The sequence below is a fragment of the Marmota flaviventris genome, chromosome 9 (genome assembly GCF_047511675.1).
Source record: "Marmota flaviventris isolate mMarFla1 chromosome 9, mMarFla1.hap1, whole genome shotgun sequence".
Classification (NCBI taxonomy): Eukaryota; Metazoa; Chordata; class Mammalia; order Rodentia; family Sciuridae; genus Marmota; species Marmota flaviventris.
Genome location: NC_092506.1, coordinates 1,514,277 through 1,536,120, shown reverse-complemented (window position 1 = coordinate 1,536,120; position 21,844 = coordinate 1,514,277). Strand labels below are relative to the sequence as shown.

The 21,844-nt window shown below is 59.3% G+C and overlaps 1 protein-coding gene across 9 annotated transcripts; it reads left to right on the top strand.

The window, feature by feature from the left end:
* The first annotated feature begins 2,591 nt into the window (after nt 1–2,591).
* Nucleotides 2,592–20,394, top strand: Ifitm10 (interferon induced transmembrane protein 10). Of its 9 annotated transcripts, XM_071615935.1 has the most exons (6): nt 2,592–2,718; nt 3,217–3,363; nt 4,617–5,069; nt 6,126–6,206; nt 6,380–6,480; nt 8,934–11,935. In XM_071615935.1, exons 3-6 carry the CDS (start codon nt 4,827–4,829, stop codon nt 9,046–9,048), a joined length of 540 nt encoding a protein of 179 aa, XP_071472036.1. In that variant the 5' UTR covers nt 2,592–2,718; nt 3,217–3,363; nt 4,617–4,826; the 3' UTR covers nt 9,049–11,935. The 9 variants fall into 9 exon arrangements, with proteins under 9 accessions (XP_071472036.1, XP_071472038.1, XP_071472040.1 ...); XM_071615937.1 differs by lacking the exon at nt 3,217–3,363; XM_071615939.1 differs by lacking the exons at nt 2,592–2,718; nt 3,217–3,363 and adding an exon at nt 2,995–3,056.
* Nucleotides 20,395–21,844: the final 1,450 nt, after the last annotated feature.

The window sequence follows — 21,844 nt, the reverse complement described above, 5'->3', positions numbered from 1 at the left end:
TTCCTGTGTCGGCGTGATCTGTGCTCCCGAGAGGCTGATCTCCGTCAGGACCTGGGGGAGGAGTGGGGGCTGGTGAGACACCTGGCAGACTGAGGGCTGGGGGGGCAGGGGAGGGAGGGGGAGCCGGGGAGCCCAGGCCTGGCTTTTGGAGCCAGGTCACACTGCCTAGGGGACCCCTGAGGCTGTAGCTTGCTGGCTGGCCTTGTGGCCAAGATGTGGCTGGCAAGAGCTGGCTTGTTCTGAGGCCTGGAACAGTGGCCGGCGGATGTGGCCTTGGCCAGAGGCTGCGGGCGGGCGGGCCGGCGCGGCGTTTCCGGTGTGAGCGCCTACTCAGAAGCAGGGTTCTCAGTGAAGTGGTCCAAGCATGTACTCTCTAGGCTTCCAGAGACAGAACACTGTTGGGGGCGCTGGGGGACCCTCTGACCCTTTTGGCATTCCCTGGTCCTAGGGAGGACCAGGTATCTGCATGGCTCTGTGGTGTGGGCACCCTGCCTCCCTTCTGGGCCTCCTTGCCAGCCCCTGGAAGCAGCCCTGGGCTTGTGCAAGCCAAGCCTGGGCCGGGGCAGGCCTGCCTGGGGTCACTGCCCAGGAGGGATCCGGGTGGGAGCCCTCCCCAGGCCACAGTTTCTGCAGACACTGGTATGCAGGCGGGCACCTGGGGTGGCCTTGTCGGTTGGAGGGGAGAGGTCGGGAGCACATGGCCCGATGCAGCAGGGCCTAAGGCGCAGCAGGAGTGTGTGGCTCTGGGTGGTGGGACCGGGAGACTCTGAGGCTCTGGAGTCTTGCTTGAAGCCCCCACCCCCACCCTAGCAGGTGCAGGATACAGGGTGAGTGTGACATCTTCCTCCCTGGGTTTTCTCAGCCTGCTGGACAGTGCCTGTCCAAGGGGACCCAGGGACGATGCCCTAGAGCTGAGCCCCAACAGCCACCTTCTCTGGAGAACGTTTGTCCCCAGTTGCCAGGAAGCTGGTAAACATGTGCCCGGTGTTCTCTGCTCCTGAAATATGAGAGGGAGCTGGGCAAAGCTCCGCAGGGCCTGGCAGGGTTTCTGGGGAGACCAGTGTCATCAAACACTGCATGGAGAGGCCGGAAGGAGGCAGCTCCTCCCTCCCCTGCAGGCCTGCGCTGCTCCTTCCAGGCGCCATCTCCTGCCTGCGCTGCCAGGGCCTGCATTCTGTTGGAGCTGCCCTGGGTGTTGCCCCCGGGAGCGCTCTGTCCAGCTCCTCTGGATTCTTGGGACCCTGGAGTCTGACTCTGGGTTCAGATCCAGCCTCCGTGCCTTTTTAGCTGTGTGACCCACCCTGACGATCCAGGCTCTAGGATGTGGGCAAGAACAGGATCCACCTCACTGCCGGCCACGGGGGCCCAGCACAGTGGCTGGACACTGGCCCTAGTCTGGACCACCAAATTTCCTGGCCCACGCCCGTGGCCTGGAGCACACTGTGGCAGGAGCCTACGGGGCCAACCCCTTCACTCACCATCCCAGAATGGAGGCTGTGGGGGCTCCCGAGGCCTCAGAGAGACCCCCTGCCCGACGCAGTTCAGGGAGAGGGCCCTGACTCTGGCCTCACCCTACTCTGTGACCTTCAGCAGGTCTGACCCGAGGGCCCAGGCACCCTCCTGCTGCTTCCTTCCTGGCCACCCTGAAGCCTCTGGCCCAGGGTAGCAGTAGACAGATGTGTGGCAGGGAGAGCATCAGGCTCAGCTCTGACCTAAGGAGCTGAGTGGCATGGCACAGAGCTACATGCAGCCCGGGAAGGGCACAGGCCCAGTCTAGATGCCAGGTCTGGGCCCCTGCGTGCCTGGCCCGTGGGAAAGTGGGGAGGTGGTAGAGTTAGGTGAACCAGACTTGCCCACAGGGCCTGTAGGGCCTGTGGACTGAGGCTGGGCTCCATGAAAGGAGTGGCCGGGACGTCCAAGAGGGCTCCTTGTGCTGGGAATTCCTCCCACTCACAGGGGATTTTATCAACATCATTTAAGATCTACTTCGCGCTGTGGGTTCCTGACATGCCAGGGCTGAGGCTGAGCCCGGGGTCAGCCTGGGGGTGGGGGTGGGGCCTAGGCTGGGGAGGGGAGGGGCTTGAGGGGGCGGGGCTTGCTAGGGGACTGGGGTTTGGAAGAAAGCTCAGGGCTCGGAGAGCACTGAGGGTAGTGAGAGAAGAAGGGTTAGGGTTAGGTCAGAGCCAGGAGCATTCAGAAAGGGAAGGTGGTAGGGAGTCTGGAGGCACATTGAGAGGGTCAGAGGAGAAGGGGCTTCGCTGGGGGGAGGATGGGGACTCAGCAGGGTGCAGGCTCAGAAAGAGCAGGGAGAACAGGCCACCCGCGGCACTGAGCAGGGTCTGGGGCTCGGCTGTAGAGGACCAGCTCAGAGGGGGCATCTGCACATCCCAGGGTGGGATGACCAGGGATCTCTCCAGGGAAAAGGAAGCTTATCAGGACCTTTCAGGAGTCGGGAGATCAGTTGGGAACGAGTGTCCAAGAGAACAAGAAGGTGGGGGAACTCTGCGGGCAGTCGAGGTGGAGGACAAGCACTGGTTGGTGGACATGTTGTGGGGGTCAGTGCACCTCAAGGGACAAGGGCCCAGGTAGGATGGGTTCACAGGGAGGCCACAGGCCAGGGCATGGACACAGCTCCAGGGACACAAGTGTCCAGCCTCAGAGAGGGGCGAGGGGCCAGGGCCTGGAAGCAGAACACATGGCCTTGTGGGCAGAGGAAAGGTGGGTGAAGGACCTTTGTGCAGGGACAGGCTGACCACAGGGTCCAAGACCAACGTTGTGAGTGAGCTGGATTAGTGAGGACGTCAAACTTGGGAAAAGGGGCAGGCCCTCCAGAGGAACTGGCCTGGAGGGGCAGCAGGGGTGCTGGTGGTGGTGAAGGGCCTGAACTTGATGTGCTCAGGACAGAGGGATGGGAAATGGCCTTAAGGGCTGGGGACCTGTAGAGACAGGATCATGCAAAGATGGGTGACCTGGTGGGGGTTTGGTGAGGTGCAGCCTATTCAGGGACTGCGACTGGGGAGTTTGGGGGCCAGAGACTCCAGAGGCACAGTGAGCAGGTACCGGGTTTGCACAGAGGGGCTGGGCTAGGGATGGTCCTGGGGCAAAGTGAGGGGAAGAGAGTCAGAGGGTCTCATGGACCCGTGGGTGGGAGCTTGGTAAGGCTCCGAAGCCACCGGGTCAGGGACCTCATGGGAAGGGCTCAAGTACTCTGCCAAGGGGCCAGCGGAGGTGGCGGGCGGACTCAACTGGCCCAGAAGAGGCAAAGCCCCCCCCCCCGTAAGGGTCTCTGAGAAAGAAGGCAACAGGTCCTGGACAGCTGGAACGCGAGGGAAGAGCGGGAGTAGGGGCCCTCTTGTCAGGCAGGTGCGCTGGGCTCCGGAGACGGCTCCCACGGGGGCTGGGGCTCCGTGCGAGGGGGCGGAATGCGCCGGGGGAGGCAGCCTCGGTGTCCAGGGACCTGGAAGTGGAGCGGCACAGGGTAGCAGGGTCCCAGCTCTGTCCGGAGGGGTCGAGGCTTCCGGCCAGCCCGCGGCCCCCACCCTCCCCGGCGGAGGAGGCGGAGGTGTCTGCGCCGCCGCCGCCGTGAGTCAGGCTCTGGCTGCAGCCGGCCGGGCCGGCCTGGCGCTGCGGAGCGGCGCGGGCAGCGGGGGAGGCAGAGGCGCCGCCGAGTCCCGCGCGATCCCCGCCCCCAAGGTTGGGCGGTTGGGACGCGGATCCGCGGACAGACAGCGGCCGGGGAGGGCAGAAGGACGCGCGCACTGAGGCGCACGGGTCCGGCCCGCCCGCCGCGGAGTCGCCAGTAGGTGAGGACGCGCCGTCCGGGAGCCTGCGGCAAAGCGGGGTCGGGCGGGGGTCGCGGAGCCTGGCTCAGACCCCTACGCGCTCGGTGAGCCGGGGGGCACGGCGCCAGCGCCTGGGTGCCTCTTTGAAGTGTTCATTTGGTCGAGTGTCATTGTGCTTGTGTGTGGCGCGCTGGGTTCCCCAGCACCGCTTTCGGCTGGAGCTGGGGGCTGGGGGCGATGCGCGCGAGTTTGGAGCCCCGCACCTGTGCTTATCCTCCGGCGACTGCCGGGGCCTGTGTCGCGGTGTGTGTGTGCGTGTCACTGTGACCGTTGTTTACCCGGTTGTGTCTCAGCGGGAGGGTGCCGGACTGGAGAGCCCGGCCGGTGGTGCTGGGTTTGTGGCAGACTATCTGCCTGGGTCTGTAGGCAGGTGCTTCCCGGGCTCTGCTCATTTCTCCAGTTAGTGACTAGGGCAGTGTCATTGTAGGTCCACTGCCAAGCCCGTGCTCTGTGTATTGCAACAGCATGTCAGAGTGTTGTTGGGTGTGCACTGGGGGTCTGTGTGTGCCGGTGGGTGAATGTGTGTGTGCAGATGGCAAGGATGGAAAGCCGGATGTGCCTGCCAAGGCTGCTGCGAAGGGCTTTGGCATTAGCAGTGGCCGGGCGGGCGGGCGGGGGAGGCAGGTGGCAGGCTAGCAGCTGGCTGCCTGGGTGGGGATTTCCATCTCCGCTGGGGCTGTTTATGGGGCTGCAGGGGAGATGTTGCAGGGCTCCAGGGTGGGTGCTGCTCCACCAGCAGGGCCCAGCTCATTCCTACCCTCTTCCTCCCTGCAGGCCCAGGGCCCCGGCCAGTGCCCAGCCCTGCTGGGAGCCCCGGCCAGCACCACGGACGGCACCCAGGAAGCCCGAGTCCCCCTGGACGGGGCCTTCTGGATTCCGAGGCCCCCCGTAGGTTCGCCCAAGGGCTGCTTTGCCTGTGTGTCCAAGCCCCCTGCCTTGCAGGCTCCAGCGGCCCCTGCCACTGAGCCCTCAGCCTCACCCCCCATGGCACCCACTCTGTTCCCCATGGAGTCCAAGAGCAGCAAGACAGACAGTGTGCGGGTGGCTGGGGGCCCCCAGGCCTGCAAGCACCTGGCCGAGAAGAAGACCATGACGAACCCCACGACCGTCATCGAGGTCTACCCGGACACCACCGAGGTGAACGACTACTACCTGTGGTCCATCTTCAACTTCGTCTACCTCAACTTCTGCTGCCTGGGCTTCATCGCCTTGGCCTACTCCCTCAAAGTGAGCCCCCGCGGTGGCAGGGCGGAAAGGAGGGGTGGGTGCTGGCTGGACAGGACCTGACTGCACTGCTCTGGCCCTCCCTCTGCTGTGGTCGAGCAGGTGCAGCTGGGGCCCAGAGGGACCTGGGGTCCTGGGATGGGGCCTTGGCCAGGCATCCCTGGGCAGCAAGGGGCTATCCCTTCCTTTCCTGAGCTGAGAGAGCTTCCGACAGGGACTTGGATTCCCGGGACCCTTCTCTGCACAGCCAACTGAGCCCAGCCATGGGGCGTGGGGACCCAGGGAATTCACCCTGGCCAGCAGCCATCCCAAGGTCAAAAGGGATGGAGCCCTCATGGAGCTGAAGAGGGTTTGCAACCCTGCACCTTTTGAGAGAGGAGGGGTGACCTCAGGGACCCTTGCATGCCTTCTGTCATCAGGGAACCTGAGGCCAGGCACTGTGCACACCCCACTGTGTACTTGGTTGGAAGTCAATGCCTGGTGGCTAGGGCAGCTCAGGGAAAGAACGGGAAAGCATGTCCCATAGACCCCATCACCCTGTGCCCAGAGTGGGCATGAGTTCCAGAGCCCCTCGGCTCTGAGAGGAACTGGTTGGGAGCAGAGAAGACTGTCAGGCCACGGGACCCACCCCCGAGGGCAGAGGGAGAGGAAGGACTGCGCCTGTAGGGGACTGTCACCAGTGCACTTTGGGTGGGGTGACCCCTCTACCCCTTGTAGGGACTGAGTAGCCCTGGGCTGTGCAGGGAGATGGGGACTCAGGCGTCCCCACACCCTGCCACTCCAGGAAGAAGGACCTGGCTCGCATTGGGCCAGATCATCACTTTCCCGAGCCCAGACTTGAATGGCCATAGCCAGATGCATTCCACTGATTACAGCTGCCCAGCCAGGTGGGGTGGCAGGAGGCCCGGGAGCAGCAGGGCTGTGGGGAGAGAAGAGCTAGGGCAAGGCCGACCTGGGAGCAGGGACGCCCGGACAGCTCTGCCTCTAATCGTCTTTGAGCCAAGAGCCCCACCCTGTGCATACCACATTCCTGGCCACCTCCTCCTGACTCATCCACAGCACCACCATCTCCCGTCATGTGCACTCCATCGCCATGCCTGTGGACCTAGCCCCGGGCACCACCACGTGGGACCTGTGCACGTGAGTGTGCATGCCAAGTGTGTGTGCAACGTGTGTGTGTGTGTGTTGTGTGAGTGTGAGGGTTTTTTTGGGGGGGATTTTTTTTTTGGTACTGGAGATTAAACCCAGGGGTGCTCTACCACTGAGCTGCTCCCCCAGCCCTTTTTATTTTTTTAATTTTTATCTTGAGACAGGGCCTCATTAAATTGCACAGGCTGGCCTTGAACTTGCAGTCCTCCTGCCTCAGCCTCCCGAGTCACTGGGATGATAGGAGTGCACCACCGGGCCAGCACGAGTGAGTTTATATGAGTGTGAGCGTGGACATGTGTGTGGCGGGGGGGGGTGGGTGGGTGAGTGTAACTGCATGTATGTAAGTATGCACATGCATATATTGTATGCATGTGTATGCATGCATATGTGCATGGGTAGATGTGCAAATGTGTATGTATGTGCCTGTGAGTTTGGGTGTTAGTGTAACTGCCTGTGAGTATATAGATGTATGTGCATATGTGCAAGTGCATGCATGTGTTTGTGCAAGCGAGTGTTAGTATCTGTGTGTGTAAGAGTGTGTGTGCACATGTGCTGAGGAGGCAGCAAGGGAAGGGCCCTTGGGGGCTGGTGTGGCCGTCAGACCAGCCCAGCTCAGCCTGCAGGCCGGTGCCTGGCAGAGGACAGGCGTGCTGGGGCAGCCGAGGCTCTGGCTGTGCGCTGCCAACAGCCTGGGGATACAGGCCTGGCTACTCGGGCTCCTGTCCGGAAGCTGCCCCCTCCTCCCCTTTGGCTCAGGCTGTGGCCGGCTGGCTGGCATGGGGCAGGTCCATCTGGTGCAGGTTGTAGGTAGGTCAGGCCTGTCTGTGCTGGGTCTGTGCTGCGGCGGGATGACACGAGCTCACTAGTTTGAAGAGGCAGAGAGGACCGCCCATTCTCTGGGGCTGCCCCCCAGGTGGACCCAGTGAAGGTGGAAAGGCTCTGGGGCTCCCCGGGGGTGCATGACACCAGCTGCCTCCTGGGGTGGGGCGGGACAGAGCTGTCCGGCTCTGTGCCCAAGGGCTGGGGATGGTCCACCTGTCCATCCAGTGGCAGGTCTCCCGAGCAGCTGCTGCTGCACATCAGGCTGACCACCGGGGGCATTTTCCAGGGCAGGGAATGGCCGTGGGGTCAGGAGGCCTTGGCTAAGACCAGCTTGGGGGATCAGCGAGCCATCTCTCCACTGAGCTCTGTTCCCTCACCTGCTCACAGAACAAACAGGAAGGACCCTGTCTAGGCCAGCGCACTTGAGCAGGGGTGGGGGCTGGCAGGCAGCGAGTGTGGCAGGAGCTGTGTCCTGGCCTGCCTGTCTGTCCACCCAGCCCTCAAGCCACCTCCGCCCTCCCACAGCATCGGCAGCTCGGCCCCCTGCAGGCTGGGATGCAGCACAGAGAATGGCGCCTTATTTGGCTCAGCCTGGTGTCTGGGGAGGGACGAGATAGAAAAGATCAATTCTCCATTCATGCAGCCTCCATGTGCAGCCTCATAAAGACATGGCCACCCCCTGTTAGCTGGAGAGTGTCCAAACTTCTCTCAGCATTCAGCACCATTGTGACCCCCTTCCTGGCCTGTCAGACACTCCCTGCCCCCCCTCATTCCCGGAGAGCAGTGACGTGCACACCTCGGCCTGGGAGCCTGGGTCTGTGTCTCCTGCAGAGCCTCCAGGACCCTGCTCTATCATACCCTCTACCCAGATGAGTCCCTTCATCTGGGAGCCATCCGTGTCCCGGGCAGGGCTGACCAACACAGGGGCCAGATAATGTTGGTTGGATGGGTGGATGGACACATGAGATGGAAGTGGTGTCCCGACACCTCAGACAGAAGAGGGTGACTTTGCTCCCAGCTTGGGGCCAGGTGGGGCCCGGGGCAGCAGACCTCTGGGAGGAGGCAGCCCTTTTCTTGGCCTTGAGGATGGGCGGGTGGGGCATTGCATGTGGAGAACCGAGTATGAACTAAGGCTGCATGGTGGAGCACTCGGTCAGCCAGGCCCCCTGCTCCGTGGGCTGCAGAAGACAATCCTGAGAGGCACCTGGAGCCCCGTGGGGAAGGGGTTGGGGTCCGTTGTGGGGAAGACCGAAGACGAGGTGGCCAGTGCTGTGGCATCCCAGCCACTGCCAAGACAGGGGAAAGAAAGGCCCAGAGGACAGTGGGGGTCCTGGCACGGAGATCCACAGGAGGGCATGCAGCCCAAACTTGGACAGGGACGGGGGGCAGGAGCAGGCGACAGATAAAGCCAGGGAGTGGCAGCTGGGAGGCTTCCGGCAAGAGGGCAGTGGGAGGAGTCGTTGACCAGGGAGGGCTGCGCTGGGTTAGTACTCACTGGGTGGCATGCTTACCTGCTGCTGCTCTGAACATCAACGCCAGCATGCACCCCACTGTCCACCCAACCATCCACCTACACCCTACCTACCACTCATCCACCCACCCACCCCACTACCCACCCTCTACCCACCTTCCACCCACCCGCCCTCCATGCACTCACCCATCTGTCCACCCACACACCCTCACACAGCCATGTGACACTTCAGTCAACAAAGGACACTATATCTGACAGTAGTTCCATTAAGATTGTGTCACCAAGTGATGTCCTGTCTTAGTTTGCATAAGTGCACCCCATGACATCAACAAAATGGTGAAACCCCCTGGCGGTGCATTCCTCAGAACATACCCGTCGGTAAGTCATGCGTGACCGGCATCTGCGCACCCTCCTCCTCCCTCCAGCCATCTAGACCCGCATCCCTCCGTCTGCACACAGCGTTGGTGCTGCTTCCTCCTAGCCCGTCCCCACCAGCTCCTGCATCAACCTGCTGATCATCTCTCTAATGGCAGTTGCTGAGGAACTCCCAGCCCTTCCTGTCCGTCCGTCCGTCATCCGCAGTTTCATTCACCCTTGCCCCTGCTGTCCCCCACACACTCACCCATTCTTAGGAATCCATGTCTGCATTTGCCCGTGTCCGCCCCTCCCAGCCTCCCACCGGACCTCCCTGCTTCCCCGTCTCATTGCTGAACACCTCGTGTCAACCTACCGGGTCATGCATCTGCACCCAGCACATCTGCCTCAGGCCTGTTCATCTGTCCACCCTGTGATCTTTCTCAATCTGTCCTTCCTCCCTCCTCCAGTTATTTACACACCAGTCATCATCCCTCCCACCGCCACCTCCTTGTCCGTCACACTAGACCCAAGGGCTCATGGTGGCTCTGATTCAGAGCATGTTTGAGCCCTGACCACACCTCTGAGTAGCCGTGAGACCTGAAATGACCACTACCTTTGTGCTCGAATCTCTTCCTTTTACAGATGAGGATGGACACACCTCTGAGTGCTGTTGAGAAGAGTTGACACACGAAACACAACCAGCCAGGGCTGTGCCTTCCCTTGGTCTCCACTTAGTATCACTCTTGTTCCGTCTGCCCTTCCTGCTCCTCTGTTCCTACCTCGGTCACCCCATCCTGCCCCAGGAGGACTCCGCCCAGGCGCCCCCCTCAATCCTCCAGCTTCCTCCAGACACCCACCCTTCCCCAGCTGCTGGACGCCCAGCCACCTCTCTCCTCACCCCGCCTCTGCCCATCCAGCCACCCCATCCCAGCACTTCCTGACCCACGTGTTGAAGCAAAGATGCTTCTTCCCAACTTCCCCCTTCCCGTTCACCCCGCTGCACGGCTCCTACTCCAACCATGTGACCCCTTTCCTGATCTCTCAGCCATTAGCTCTTCTCCCCTACTTTTACCCACCGACACCCCCGACCTGTCAGTCCCTCCAGGTGACCATCCGCCCGCCATCCGCCTCTCCACATCTCCTCTCCCCCTTTCCCTCTGCCCACTGGCCCTCCCGCAGGTTCCTGTCCCATGAGTCCCTCTCTGCACACAGCATCCGGCTGAAACCCTGTCGCCTCACCCACTCCAACCCCACTGCTTCCATCTTGTGATCTCCGCCCCTATCCCAGGTCTGCCGTCTCCTCCTCTGGGCTCCTCCTCTCCCGTGGATACATGGGTTCGCCTCAGTGCACACACTTACCGCCTTCCTTCACTCCCAACGCCACACTGTCCTCCTCCCTTCCTCCCCTGCACCCTCCCTGTGACGTCTCATCACAGCCATTCATGAAGCCGTCAATCTCCTAATCGTTGATTCACTCAGACTCCCTGCATCTTCCCACGACTTCTTCATTACTATGCTCACGGTAAATCACCGTCCACTAACAGTGACGAGAAACCCAGAGTTCCTGACCTTGGAGCAGACCTTTTGGCAGGGAAGCCAGACAATTATGAAACACTTACGCATGTCAAGTGGTGATGTCAGCAAGAAAACATGAACAAGCCACGGCCGAGGCGACGGGCAGGGGCCGACGCTGCGTAGAGGGTGGGCAAAGCCGTCCTCTTTGTGGGTGATACTTGAGTGTAGGCAGGAAGTGATTCACACGGTAGCCTAAAGTGCACCCGGGGAAGAGTGCACCCAGGAGAGGGGCCGCCAGCAGAGCCCTGAGGGAACGTCAGTTCCATGGGCAGTATGGCTGGGCTGGGGTGGGACGAGGGGCAGGAGACCAGAGGGCAGCCAGGGCCCCGGCCACCTAGCCTTGCAAACCACAGGAAGCACTTGGTCACTTGCTAGGAGTGAAATGGAACTCTGAGAACAGGAAACAAAGGTCACATATAGGAGGGGGACTCGGGCTGCTGTGTGGAGAAGAGCCCAGGAGGACCAGGTGGGGACTGTCCTAAGAGTCCAGGTTGGACCACATGGTGGGCACAGGAAGCTAAGACCTAGGCCTTCGAGGACACTCGTCCCTGGGTGTCCTGGGAAGGTAAGGCCCAGGTCTCCACATGGGTACCAAGACCTGAAGGTGCTATAATCTCAGTGTTTGCGCAGGACCTATGCACATCATCCCCTACTCTCCTGTCGGCACAAGTTGACTCCCCTGGAAGTGCTGTGTGAACAGTGGTTATGCGGAAAGTCCAATGCTGGGTATTCTTTAGAGCAAGCTTCACACACTAGATCTCATTTTTCTGTTCATTGCCTGTCCCCTTGTCTGTGAATGTAAACTCCCAGGACAGATTTGCTCTGCGCCTTGTATTCCCAGGTTGTGTGGAAATTGCAGGCAGGAGGCTAAAGTCAAGGCTGATGGATTGAATGAGAGAGTGAATCTGCCCCAATCTACCATCCTTAGGCATACAATATGAATCCTAAATCATACACTCCACCTTCCATTAATCCACCTGACGTTTCCTTGCAAAGTGCAAACAAATCTATTCACCAACTATCCTTCCATCCAACACACCTACCATGTACCTGTCCCGATGATGCAGCTCACACCACTGCATCCGGAGTGCACCTGTCCCTCCATCCACCATGCCTACCTGTGCACCTGTCCTGATGATGCAGATCACACCACTGCTTCCCCAGTGCACCTGTCCCTCTATCCACCATGTCTACCAGTGCACCTGTCCTGATGATCAGCTCACACCACTGCATCCCCAGTGCACCTGACCCTCCATGCACCATGCCTACCTGTGCACATGTCCTGATGATGTAGCTCACACCACTGCATCCGGAGTGCACCTGTCCCTCCATCCACCATGCCTACCTGTGCACCTGTCCTGATGATCAGCTCACACCACTGCTTCCCCAGTGCACCTGTCTCTCCATGCACCATGCCTACCTGTGCCCCTGTCCTGATGATGAGCTCACACCACTGCTTCCCCAGTGCACCTGACCCTCCATCCACCATGCCTACCTGTGCACCTGTCCTGATGATCAGCTCACACCACTGCATCCCCAGTGCACCTGTCCCTCTATCCACCCTACCTACCTGTGCACCTGTCCTGATGATGAGCTCACACCACTGTATCCCCAGTGCACCAGTCCCTCCATGCACCATGCCTACCTGTGCACCTGTCCTGATGATCAGCTCACACCACTGCATCCCCAGTGCACCTGTCCCTCTATCCACCCTGCCTACCTGTGCACCTGTCCTGATGATCAGCTCACACCACTGCTTCCCCAGTGCACCTGACCCTTCATCCACCATGCCTACCTGTGCCCCTGTCCTGATGATGAGCTCACACCACTGCTTCCCCAGTGCACCTGACCCTCCATCCACCATGCCTACCTGTGCACCTGTCCTGATGATCAGCTCACACCACTGCATCCCCAGTGCACCTGTCCCTCTATCCACCCTGCCTACCTGTGCACCTGTCCTGATGATGAGCTCACACCACTGTATCCCCAGTGCACCAGTCCCTCCATGCACCATGCCTACCTGTGCACCTGTCCTGATGATCAGCTCACACCACTGCATCCCCAGTGCACCTGTCCCTCTATCCACCCTGCCTACCTGTGCACCTGTCCTGATGATCAGCTCACACCACTGCTTCCCCAGTGCACCTGTCCCTCTATCCACCATGCCTACCTGTGCCCCTGTCCTGATGATGAGCTCACACCACTGTATCCCCAGTGCACCAGTCCCTCCATGCACCATGCCTACCTGTGCACCTGTCCTGATGATACAGATCACACCACTGCATCCCCAGTGCACCTGTCTCTCCATTCACCATGCCTACCTGTGCACCTGTCCTGATGATGCAGCTCACACCACTGCTTCCCCCAGTGCACCTGTCTCTCCATCCACCATGCCTACCTGTGCACCTGTCCTGATGATCAGCTCACACCACTGCATCCCCAGTGCACCTGTCCCTCTATCCACCCTGCCTACCTGTGCACCTGTCCTGATGATGTAGCTCACACCACTGCTTCCCCAGTGCACCTGACCCTCCATGCACCATGCCTACCTGTGCACCTATCCTGATGATCAGCTCACACCACTGCATCCCCAGTGCACATGTCCCTCCATCCACCATGCCTACCTGTTCACCTGTCCTGATGATGCAACTCACACCACTGCATCCCCAGTGCACCTGTCCCTCCATCCACTGTGCCTACCTGTGCACCTATCCTGATGATGCAGCTCATACCACTGCATCCCCAGTGCACATGTCCCTCCATCCACCATGCCTACCTATGCACCTGTCCTGATGATGCAACTCACACCACTGCATCCCCAGTGCACCTGTCCCTTCATCCACCGTGCCTACCTATGCACCTGTCCTGATGATGCAGATCACACCACTGCTTCCCCAGTGCACCTGTCCCTCCATCCACCATGCCTACCTGTGGACCTGTCCTGATGATGCAGATCACACCACTGCTTCCCCAGTGCACCTGTCCCTCCATCCACCATGTCTACCAGTGCACCTGTCCTGATGATGCAGATCACACCACTGCTTCCCCAGTGCACCTGTCCCTCCATCCACCATGTCTACCTGTGCACCTGTCCTGATGATGCAGATCACACCACTGCTTCCCCAGTGCACCTGACCCTCCATCCACCATGTCTACCTGTGCACCTGTCCTGATGATGCAGATCACACCACTGCTTCCCCAGTGCACCAGTCCCTCCATCCACCATGCCTACCTGTGCACCTGTCCTGATGATGCAGATCACACCACTGTATCTCCAGTGCACCTGACCCTCCATGCACCATGTCTACCTGTGCACCTATCCTGATGATCAGATCACACCACTGCATCCCCAGTGCACCTGACCCTCCATCCACCATGTCTACCTGTGCACCTGTCCTGATGATGCAGCTCACACCACTGCATCCCCAGTGCACCTGTCCCTCCATCCACCATGCCTACCTGTGCACCTGTCCTGATGATGCAGATCACACCACTGCATCCCCAGTGCACCTGTCCCTCCATCCACCATGCCTACCTGTGCACCTGTCCTGATGATGAGCTCACACCACTGCTTCCCCAGTGCACCTGTCCCTCCATCCACCATGCCTACCTGTGGACCTGTCTTGATGATGCAGATCACACCACTGTATCCCCAGTGCACCTGACCCTCCATGCACCATGCCTACCTGTGCACCTGTCCTGATGATGCAGCTCACACCACTGCATCCCAGTTCAGCAGCTGGCCACCTATGCCCATCATCCTTGTCTGGATCTCTCCACCTGTTCTGTTCACCCAGCATGCATTTTTATGTTTTGTGCCCATCTCTTCCACCCCGTAGATGTGAATTTGCAAACGCACCTATGTCTGCTCATTCCTCCACATCCATATGTCCATCCATGCGCTTTCACCCCTGTGGCATATATTATCCAACCCGGCCTGCCTGTCCCACCCATCACTCTGCACTAGTGCCTGTGCTGGCCGCTGCCCAGCTGGTCTGTATTCCTGAATATACCAATCTTCCTCCTGCTTTCCTCACATTCATTCCTGTGCCCCCTGAGCCCCCTGCTCATATGTCTGCCTCATTCTCATCGAGTCACTGGTCCCACACAGTGATACCCTTCACTTATCTCCTTAGGCACCAACCTGTCCACTGTCCTGCGTCCATTTGTCCACAGCCCACCCTCCCACTCCTCTGCTACAGCTATCTGTCCAGCACATATTCCTGCATGCAGTCCTCCATGCCTGTGTCCAGTATGTGTCTCCCTGGACCTCCTTCTTTCCCCCACCCTTTCCTGTCTTCTAGTCACCGCCACGTCCCCTTTCCTCGAGTCCTTAGAGCCAGCCCTCTGCACCCACTCTGTGGCCCTGTGCCCCCCCCCACTCCCCACCCTGTGGCTCACCCTCTCCATCACTCCCTTCCGCACTTCACGGACCTGAAATGGAGGCCATGACCAGGACTGGTCCAGGAATGGAGAGCTTTGTCAACATACATGTGGCCCCAGGGTCATCTGACATTGGTGATTTGGAGAAGGACGCAGGTGCTCATCTCAGGGTGCTTCCCACATGCTGATGGCCCTCTCTTCCTGAGCATCCTGCCTGGGCAGAGGCTGAGGTGGGGCGGTCAGGCTGCTAGGGGTGGTCTCTGCTGGCCACTCTGGCCTGGAGGCCTTCTTTGCCTCCATTGGAGGCAGACACGGGGACCCTGCACACCCACTGCTCAGTGAGAGCCTCCACACCCCGGGGCAGGCTGTGTCTCCACGTTGCGGGCAGCGGGGCCTGGTAGGACCCCGGCCACACCCGGCCAGCGAGCCCCACAGCGCCTTCACCCAGAGCTGCAGTCTAGAGCGTGGGGGGCCGTCTAGACCACCTAGTGCCATCGTTCCTGTTCCTCCGGAGGAGCCTCCGTCAGTCATAGAACAGGACAGTGCGGCTGGGTACAGGAGCGGCTGGCCGCCTGCACAGCGGGAGACATCAGGGAGAAGCGTGATTTCGCATCACAATTAAAGAACTAGATAGGCTAAGACTAGATCCAGTGGGAGATGAGATAACTCTGGAGAAAAGGATGCAAACTGCGTCTGAACCAAGCTCCAGGCAGCGAGCACCGCCCACCGCCTGGTGCCTTAGCCTTCTGGTTTTAAAGTTTGCCTATTAATCACCCAGTCGGTGGGCTTCCTTCTGCCACGTGGTGCAGACATACAAGCTCAGTTCCACCGATTCCTCTCCCCGACATGCCCCTGTCCCTCGCTCTCCCATGGACCCCGCTGTACCCTGGCGGGCTCCCTCTCCTTCCACACGCCTGGTCTCCCACTGTTCTCCCTCTCCTTCCACCGAGGAGAGAAACATACTTTTATCTCTGAGGATAACTTATTCCACTCAAAATCATGGCCTCCAGTTCCGTCCATGTTCCTGCACATGCCGTAATTTCCTTCTTCTTCGTGGCTGACTAAATCTCCACTGTGCATGTCCACCACATTTTCTCTATCCCCCCGTCCATCGAGGGACACCTGGGCTGGCTCCGACGTCTGGCTGCTGGGAGTGGTGTGTGTGTGTGTGTCACTGTAGTGAGATGACTCTGACTCCTCAGGGTCAATACCGAGGCGTGGGGCAGCTGGGTCACAGGGAGGGTCCCTGCCTGGTCTTTTGGGTGGTGGCAGTTTCCTGGTCTCACATCCTGGCCGGCATTCATTGCTGCTTGGGTTCCTGACGGCTGCCATTCTGACCCGAGTGAGAGGGAACCGCAGCGTGGTTTTCATGAACGTTTCCCTGATGGCACGAGACTGTTTCCGTGAGTTTGTTGCCCATCTCTACTTCTCCTTTGGAGAGGTGTCTGCTCAGTTCATTGGCCCATTTACTGACTGGGTCAGGTGGCTCTTTCAAGGTGGTGTGTTTGAGTTCTTTATTTAATCCTCGGTGGGAAGAGTCGGTGGCAAAGATGTTCTCCCCTGCTGTAGTTCTCTCTTCACCCGGTTATTTCTTCCTTTGCTGTGCAGAAGCTTGCTAATGTGGTCCACCACCAACGCCCCCCTCTCTCATTTCTGAGCTAGAGTGGTCCTATCCGGGAGGTCCTTGTTGGTGCCCGTGTGGTGAAGGGTCTGCCCTATTTTCTTTTCCTAGCAGTCACAAAGTGTGTGGTCTTGTACTCGGTCTTTGGTCAACGTGGAGTTGTCTTGCACCGTGTGAGGGATGAGGATCTAGTTGAGTCCTCTACATGTGGACGGCCAGTTTTCCCTGCACCTGTTGTTAAAGAGGACGTCTTGTCTCCAATGTATGTTTTTGGCACTTTTGTCTAGGATCAGGTAACTCTATCTGCATTGTTTTGAACGAAAAGTGGCACAGGACTGATCACACACAGACCTGGGGTGAGAAGAGGTTTACTGTCGGGGGCCTGACAAGGCTGCTCTGCCCAGAGAGGGACAGCAGCAGCAATAGGGACAGCAGCAGCAGCTCCTCGAATGTCACCTGTTAGAGGCGAGGATCACGGCCGGGCACCAGGGCAGGTTTAGTCCTGACTGACACAGTGAGCATCCCCTGATCGTGAGGAAGGCAAGTTTGCTTCTTGGGAACAGAGACAGGCAGTTTTCCTACCTCTCAGTACATCCCCATCTCAGGAGCCAGTAAGTCGTCTCCTATCTGTCAAAGAAAGAGCAGGGAGAGAGCGGCAGGTCTCCGGGCCAGGAGGTCGTATCTCGGGGGAGTTTCTATTTCTTGGGAATAAGAACAGAGTTCATGGAGTGGGGGTCGGGGAAGGAAGGTGGCTGCAACTGTGCCACCAAGGTGTGTTGCGTGCCCTCTTCTGCTCCTTTGGTCTACACGGCTGTCTTGTCACTTGAAGGTGGGTCTTGTGATGCCTCCAACATTGCTCTTAATTCTCAGGGTTGCTTTGACTGATCCACCTTTTTTTCTTTCTTGTGAACTTGAGGCTTTTTTTTCTAGTTCTGAGAAGAATGTTATTGGCATTTGAGGAGGATTACATTGAATCTGTACGTTGGTTGGTTTTGGAATCATGGCCGTTTTGACCATGTTAATTCTGTCTATCCGTGGACATGGGAGGTCTTTCTGTCTTCTGGGGTCTGCTTCAGTTTCTGTGTTCAGTGTCTGTGATATTTTATGCAGGACTCTTTTACCGCTTTGGTTATATTTATTCCTAAGCAGTTTTTAGAAGTTATTGTAAATATAATTGTTTTCCTCATCTCTTTCCCAGTCATTCATTATTGGTGTATAGAAAGTTGTTGATTTTTGTAAGTTGATCATGTATTTTCTACTTTGCCAAGTTGATCAGCTCGAGAAGTCCTTCTGGTGGAACTGTCAGGGTCTTTTAAGTATCAGTTCTTAACGTCTGCAAAGGGATAAATTGACTTTTTCCTCTCCTGTTTGTGTCCTTTTTATTTCTCTTACCTAATTGCTCTGACTCTAATTTCAAGTACTATATTGAGCAGGAGTTGGGAGGTGGACAGCCTTGTGTTGTCCCTGGTGTTAGAGGAAATACTTCCAGTTTTCCCCCATTCGGTATGATACTGGCTTTAGATCTGCCAAATGCAGCATTCATGATGATGAGGGAGTTCCTTCCAGCCCTGGTTTCTTCTGGGTTTTTATCACGAGGGCTACTGAATTCCATAAGGGGCATCTTTAGCATTAATCTGGGTTCGTGTGATTTTTGTCCTTGGTCCTATTTCTGTGGTGTATCTTGGTTATCGATTGGCGTGTCTTGAACCATCCTTGCATTCCTAGAAGCGTGTCTTGAACCATCCTTGCATTCCTAGAATGAAACCAACTTGAAATGGTGTGTGATCTCTGTAATGTGTTCTGAATTTGGCTTCCTGACATTTTATTTTTGCATTAATGTTCATCAAAAGTGTTGGTATGTAGTTTTTTTCCCTTGATCTGTTCTTATCTGGTTCTGGTGTGACTGTGACACTGGCTGTGTAGGGTGGACTTGGAAGTGATCCTTCCCTTCCTAGTTCATGAACTAATTTGGGGAGCATTGGGGTAGTTCTTGAAGATCAATTCTTCTTCTTTTCCACTCTCTCTCCCCACCTGATCGCCACGGTCCACGCCATCCGCTCGTGTCTCCTGCTGGCCTCTCCTTCCCCACTAACTGGCCTGTCTCCCCCTCATCTCCCGCCCCTTCCTTCCATTTTCTCGCTCCCTTCCTGGCTCCCTGCTCCCAGGGCTCAGGTCCACCCCTTCATCCTCTTTCCTTTCTCTTCTCTTTTGTTCCTCCTCCCTCCTGCCTTCTCCATCCTGGAAGAAGAGTGGCGAGGACTGATCACACACAGACCTGGGGTGAGAAGAGGTTTACTGTCGGGGGCCTGACAAGGCTGCTCTGCCCAGAGAGGGACAGCAGCAGCAGCTCCTCGAACATCACCTGTTAGGGGCGAGGATCACGGCCGGGCACCAGGGCGGGTTTAGTCCTGACTGACACAGTGAGCATCCCCTGATCGTGAGGAAGGCGAGTTTGCTTCTTGGGAACAGAGACAGGCAGTTTTCCCACCTCTCAGAGGGGAACAGGGAGACCAACACGTCCCCACGGGCACGTCTCCAGTCCAGTAGGTTTCATCTCGGCCTAGTCTCTGTTTCTGGGGAATAGTCAGTTGGGGTGGGGAAAGGAAGATGGCTGAATCACGGTAACGCATCCCATCCGTCTACACACGGGACAACCCGTCCCCCCGCCGTGCTTCATCCTTCTGCCTGTCTACACTCCCACAACCTCTCCCCACCTACTCTCCCTGCGCCAGGCTCCAAGGCGGCCCAGTGCACCGAGCGGGCCGGGACTTTCTTGCTCGGCAGCCCAGCTGACTACTGCAGAGACCGGTGCTCCTCCTCAGCAGCTCCCCCTCCTGCTCTTGCTCCCCCAGGCTTTGGTTCCTGTTGCAGTGGCTCAGACCTGTCCATCAGGACTTAGTAGGACAGGGGACGTGCTCACACCCACCCTGGACCAAGGCAGCCCTTGGCACAGCTCTGCCCTCCGCCTTCCCGAGGGGTCCTGGGCTCCACCATTCCCGCTCAACATCCCTCCCCAGAGGCCCTGGGTGGCTGCCTGTCCCCTGTGTGGTGCCTGCTCTCAGGCATCCTGGTGGGACACGGGACATGCACACGCCCAGCCTCCAGCCTGCTGCTCGGAGGCCACCTTCCTTTCACCTTAGATCACTTTAGACTCACCCCAAAGCAGAAAGAGACAGACGCTCCCGTGTGCCCTGCATCCCCATGTCCACGTGTCCCCTGCTGGCCATTCCCTCCTCTCTCAGGGCCATTCACTCCGAGCCAGCGGGGTGGGGGTGACCTCTTCTCAAGCCGGGACGTGCTCTTGCCGAGCCCCGGTGTGGTCCCCAGGCAGGCCCCTGGGCCAGGCCCCCCACCTCCTGCCGCAGCCCTTCCTCTGGCCCCTGTGCTGCTGCCCGGGGCCTGGAGCTCACCCCCCTTCTGGCAACAGGTCCGGGACAAGAAGCTCGTCAACGACCTGAACGGGGCCGTGGAGGACGCCAAGACGGCCCGGCTCTTCAACATCGCCAGCTCGGCCCTGGCCGCCTCGGGCCTGGTCCTGGTCTTCATCTTCCTGCGGTACCCGCTCACCGACTACTGAGGCCCGCCTCGAGGGGCAGTGGGCTCCTGCGTGGCCCGAGGCGGTGTGCCAGCATCACGTGTCAGAAGCCAGTGCCTGAAGGAGCCAGCTCCGTCCCGGCCGCCTCGGCCTCCACCCCGCCTGTTTCTGGGGCCGGGCTTCCTCCCGTGCCACCGCCCCGGCTTCCAGCAGCTGCCCTCTCTGCCGTCTTCCCTACCCAGGCTTCTGGGGCCCCTCAGACCCAACACCCAGCAAGAAGGGCTTTTGTGGGAGCTCCCAGGATGGGGGCTGCCAGTATCTGGGACTCACTCCCCCCCACCCTCCTCCTCCAAGTGTGGCCCTGCTCAGAGCTCTTGTATCCGTGAACTTTCAATAAAACACCTGCCCAGCTCCAGCCTGGCCTCTGTCCGTGCCCTATGTAGGGCAGGGGACACGGGAGGCGCCCGGAGCCACCTCAGGCACTGCCTGGTGGCCCAGCCCGGGCCACAGCATCGCTGACTTTCAGGTTTGCTCTGGAACACTGTTCTGCAGGGGTGCAAGGCAGGACCAGGGCTTTGATGGAGGGCACCCTAAATCCGAGTTCCCAGAGGTCAGGCAGCCAATGTGGGGGTACGGGAACCCCCAGGCTGGCTGAAAGAGAGCAAGGAAACCCCAAATCCATCCAGGAGGAAGCACCCATCTGTGACAGAGCCCTGCTGACCCCTGTGCATCCCAAGGTGCTGGGGCCAGGCTGGCTCCTACACCTCACCTGTAACCTCCTTATTCATAAAATTAGGTCAAGATCAGTGCCAGCCGGCAGCAGCGTGCTGGTCCAGGAGGCAGAGAAGCCCCGCCGCGGGCTCTGTCCCCTGCAGGTGGAGGAGAGTGGGCCAGGGAGTGACAGGAGGGGCCGTGCAGAGGAACTCGGTGTAGTGCTCATGTGTGAGGTCTGGCTGGCCGGGAGGGTGAGGAAGACCCGGCAGCTTGGCACAGGTGGGAAGGCCCCGGGGTCCCACAGGAAGGCCAGCAGAGGGCAGGGCAGGGAGAACACACACTTCCTTTGCGTCAAACATCATGGTGTCTGTGCTCTCTGCAGCACCCAGACCAGCCCGAGGGACCAGGGTGGACGGAGGCTGCGGGGAAGCTGAGGCTGGGCTGGGGCTAGCGGACAGCGGGAGAGGAGGGCTGGCGTCTGCTCGGGGCAGGAGGGACTGGACAGCCAGCAGGTAGACAGAGAAGAAGTGGACCTTGAGTGCAGAGAGCAGGCGGGTGGAGAGTGTGGGGTGTCAGCCAGCCCCTGGGCAGTGGGACATGACATCTGGGCCAACCGCTTGAGGACAGGAGGGGGCGGAGGGGTTGAGGGTCAGGGCTGCAGTGGATTCTGGACTCTGGCAGCTGGGAGGACAGGAGCGTCGGGGGGACATGGGGTGCCCCTCTCGGGCGGGAGCAGCAGTCTTGGTGTGTTAAACAGGCCCAGCCTGGGATCGGGCTTCCCAGTGAACCCGTCAGGCACTGGCCCTTGGACACTGGCCCCGTGGACACTGGGCCTGGGGCTTGCCAGGGAAGCTCTTGGGCTTGGTGTCAAAGCCCGTGGCCAAGAGCAGGTTCGCCCTCAGGACGCAGCGGTGGGAAGCACTGTGGGTGAGCACCTGACCAGAATCCCACGCAGCAGAGGCACAGGTGGACATGGTCAGCCCCAGCCGGAGGTGGAAGGGCTGCTGTGAGGAGGACGGGAGATGGGACCTCTGAGCCAGAGGGCCGGGAGGTGGAGGCGGACACAGCGGGGACGGTGGGACCCTGGTGTGCTGGGGCCTCGGGGACATCTGGGGGCACGAGCAGGGGTGTGGCAGGGCGGGCTGGGGGGC

Excerpts from the sequence above, each read along its gene's own strand:
- Ifitm10 (XM_071615937.1), top strand. The coding sequence starts at position 4,827 with ATGGCACCCACTCTGTTCCCCATGGAGTCCAAGAGCAGCAAGACAGAC. Across the intron at positions 6,207-6,379 it reads ACCACGTGGGACCTGTGCAC|GGCCTCATTAAATTGCACAG; the intron begins GTGAGTGTGCAT and ends ATCTTGAGACAG. Across the intron at positions 6,481-8,933 it reads GCACCACCGGGCCAGCACGA|CCATCTAGACCCGCATCCCT; the intron begins GTGAGTTTATAT and ends TCCTCCCTCCAG.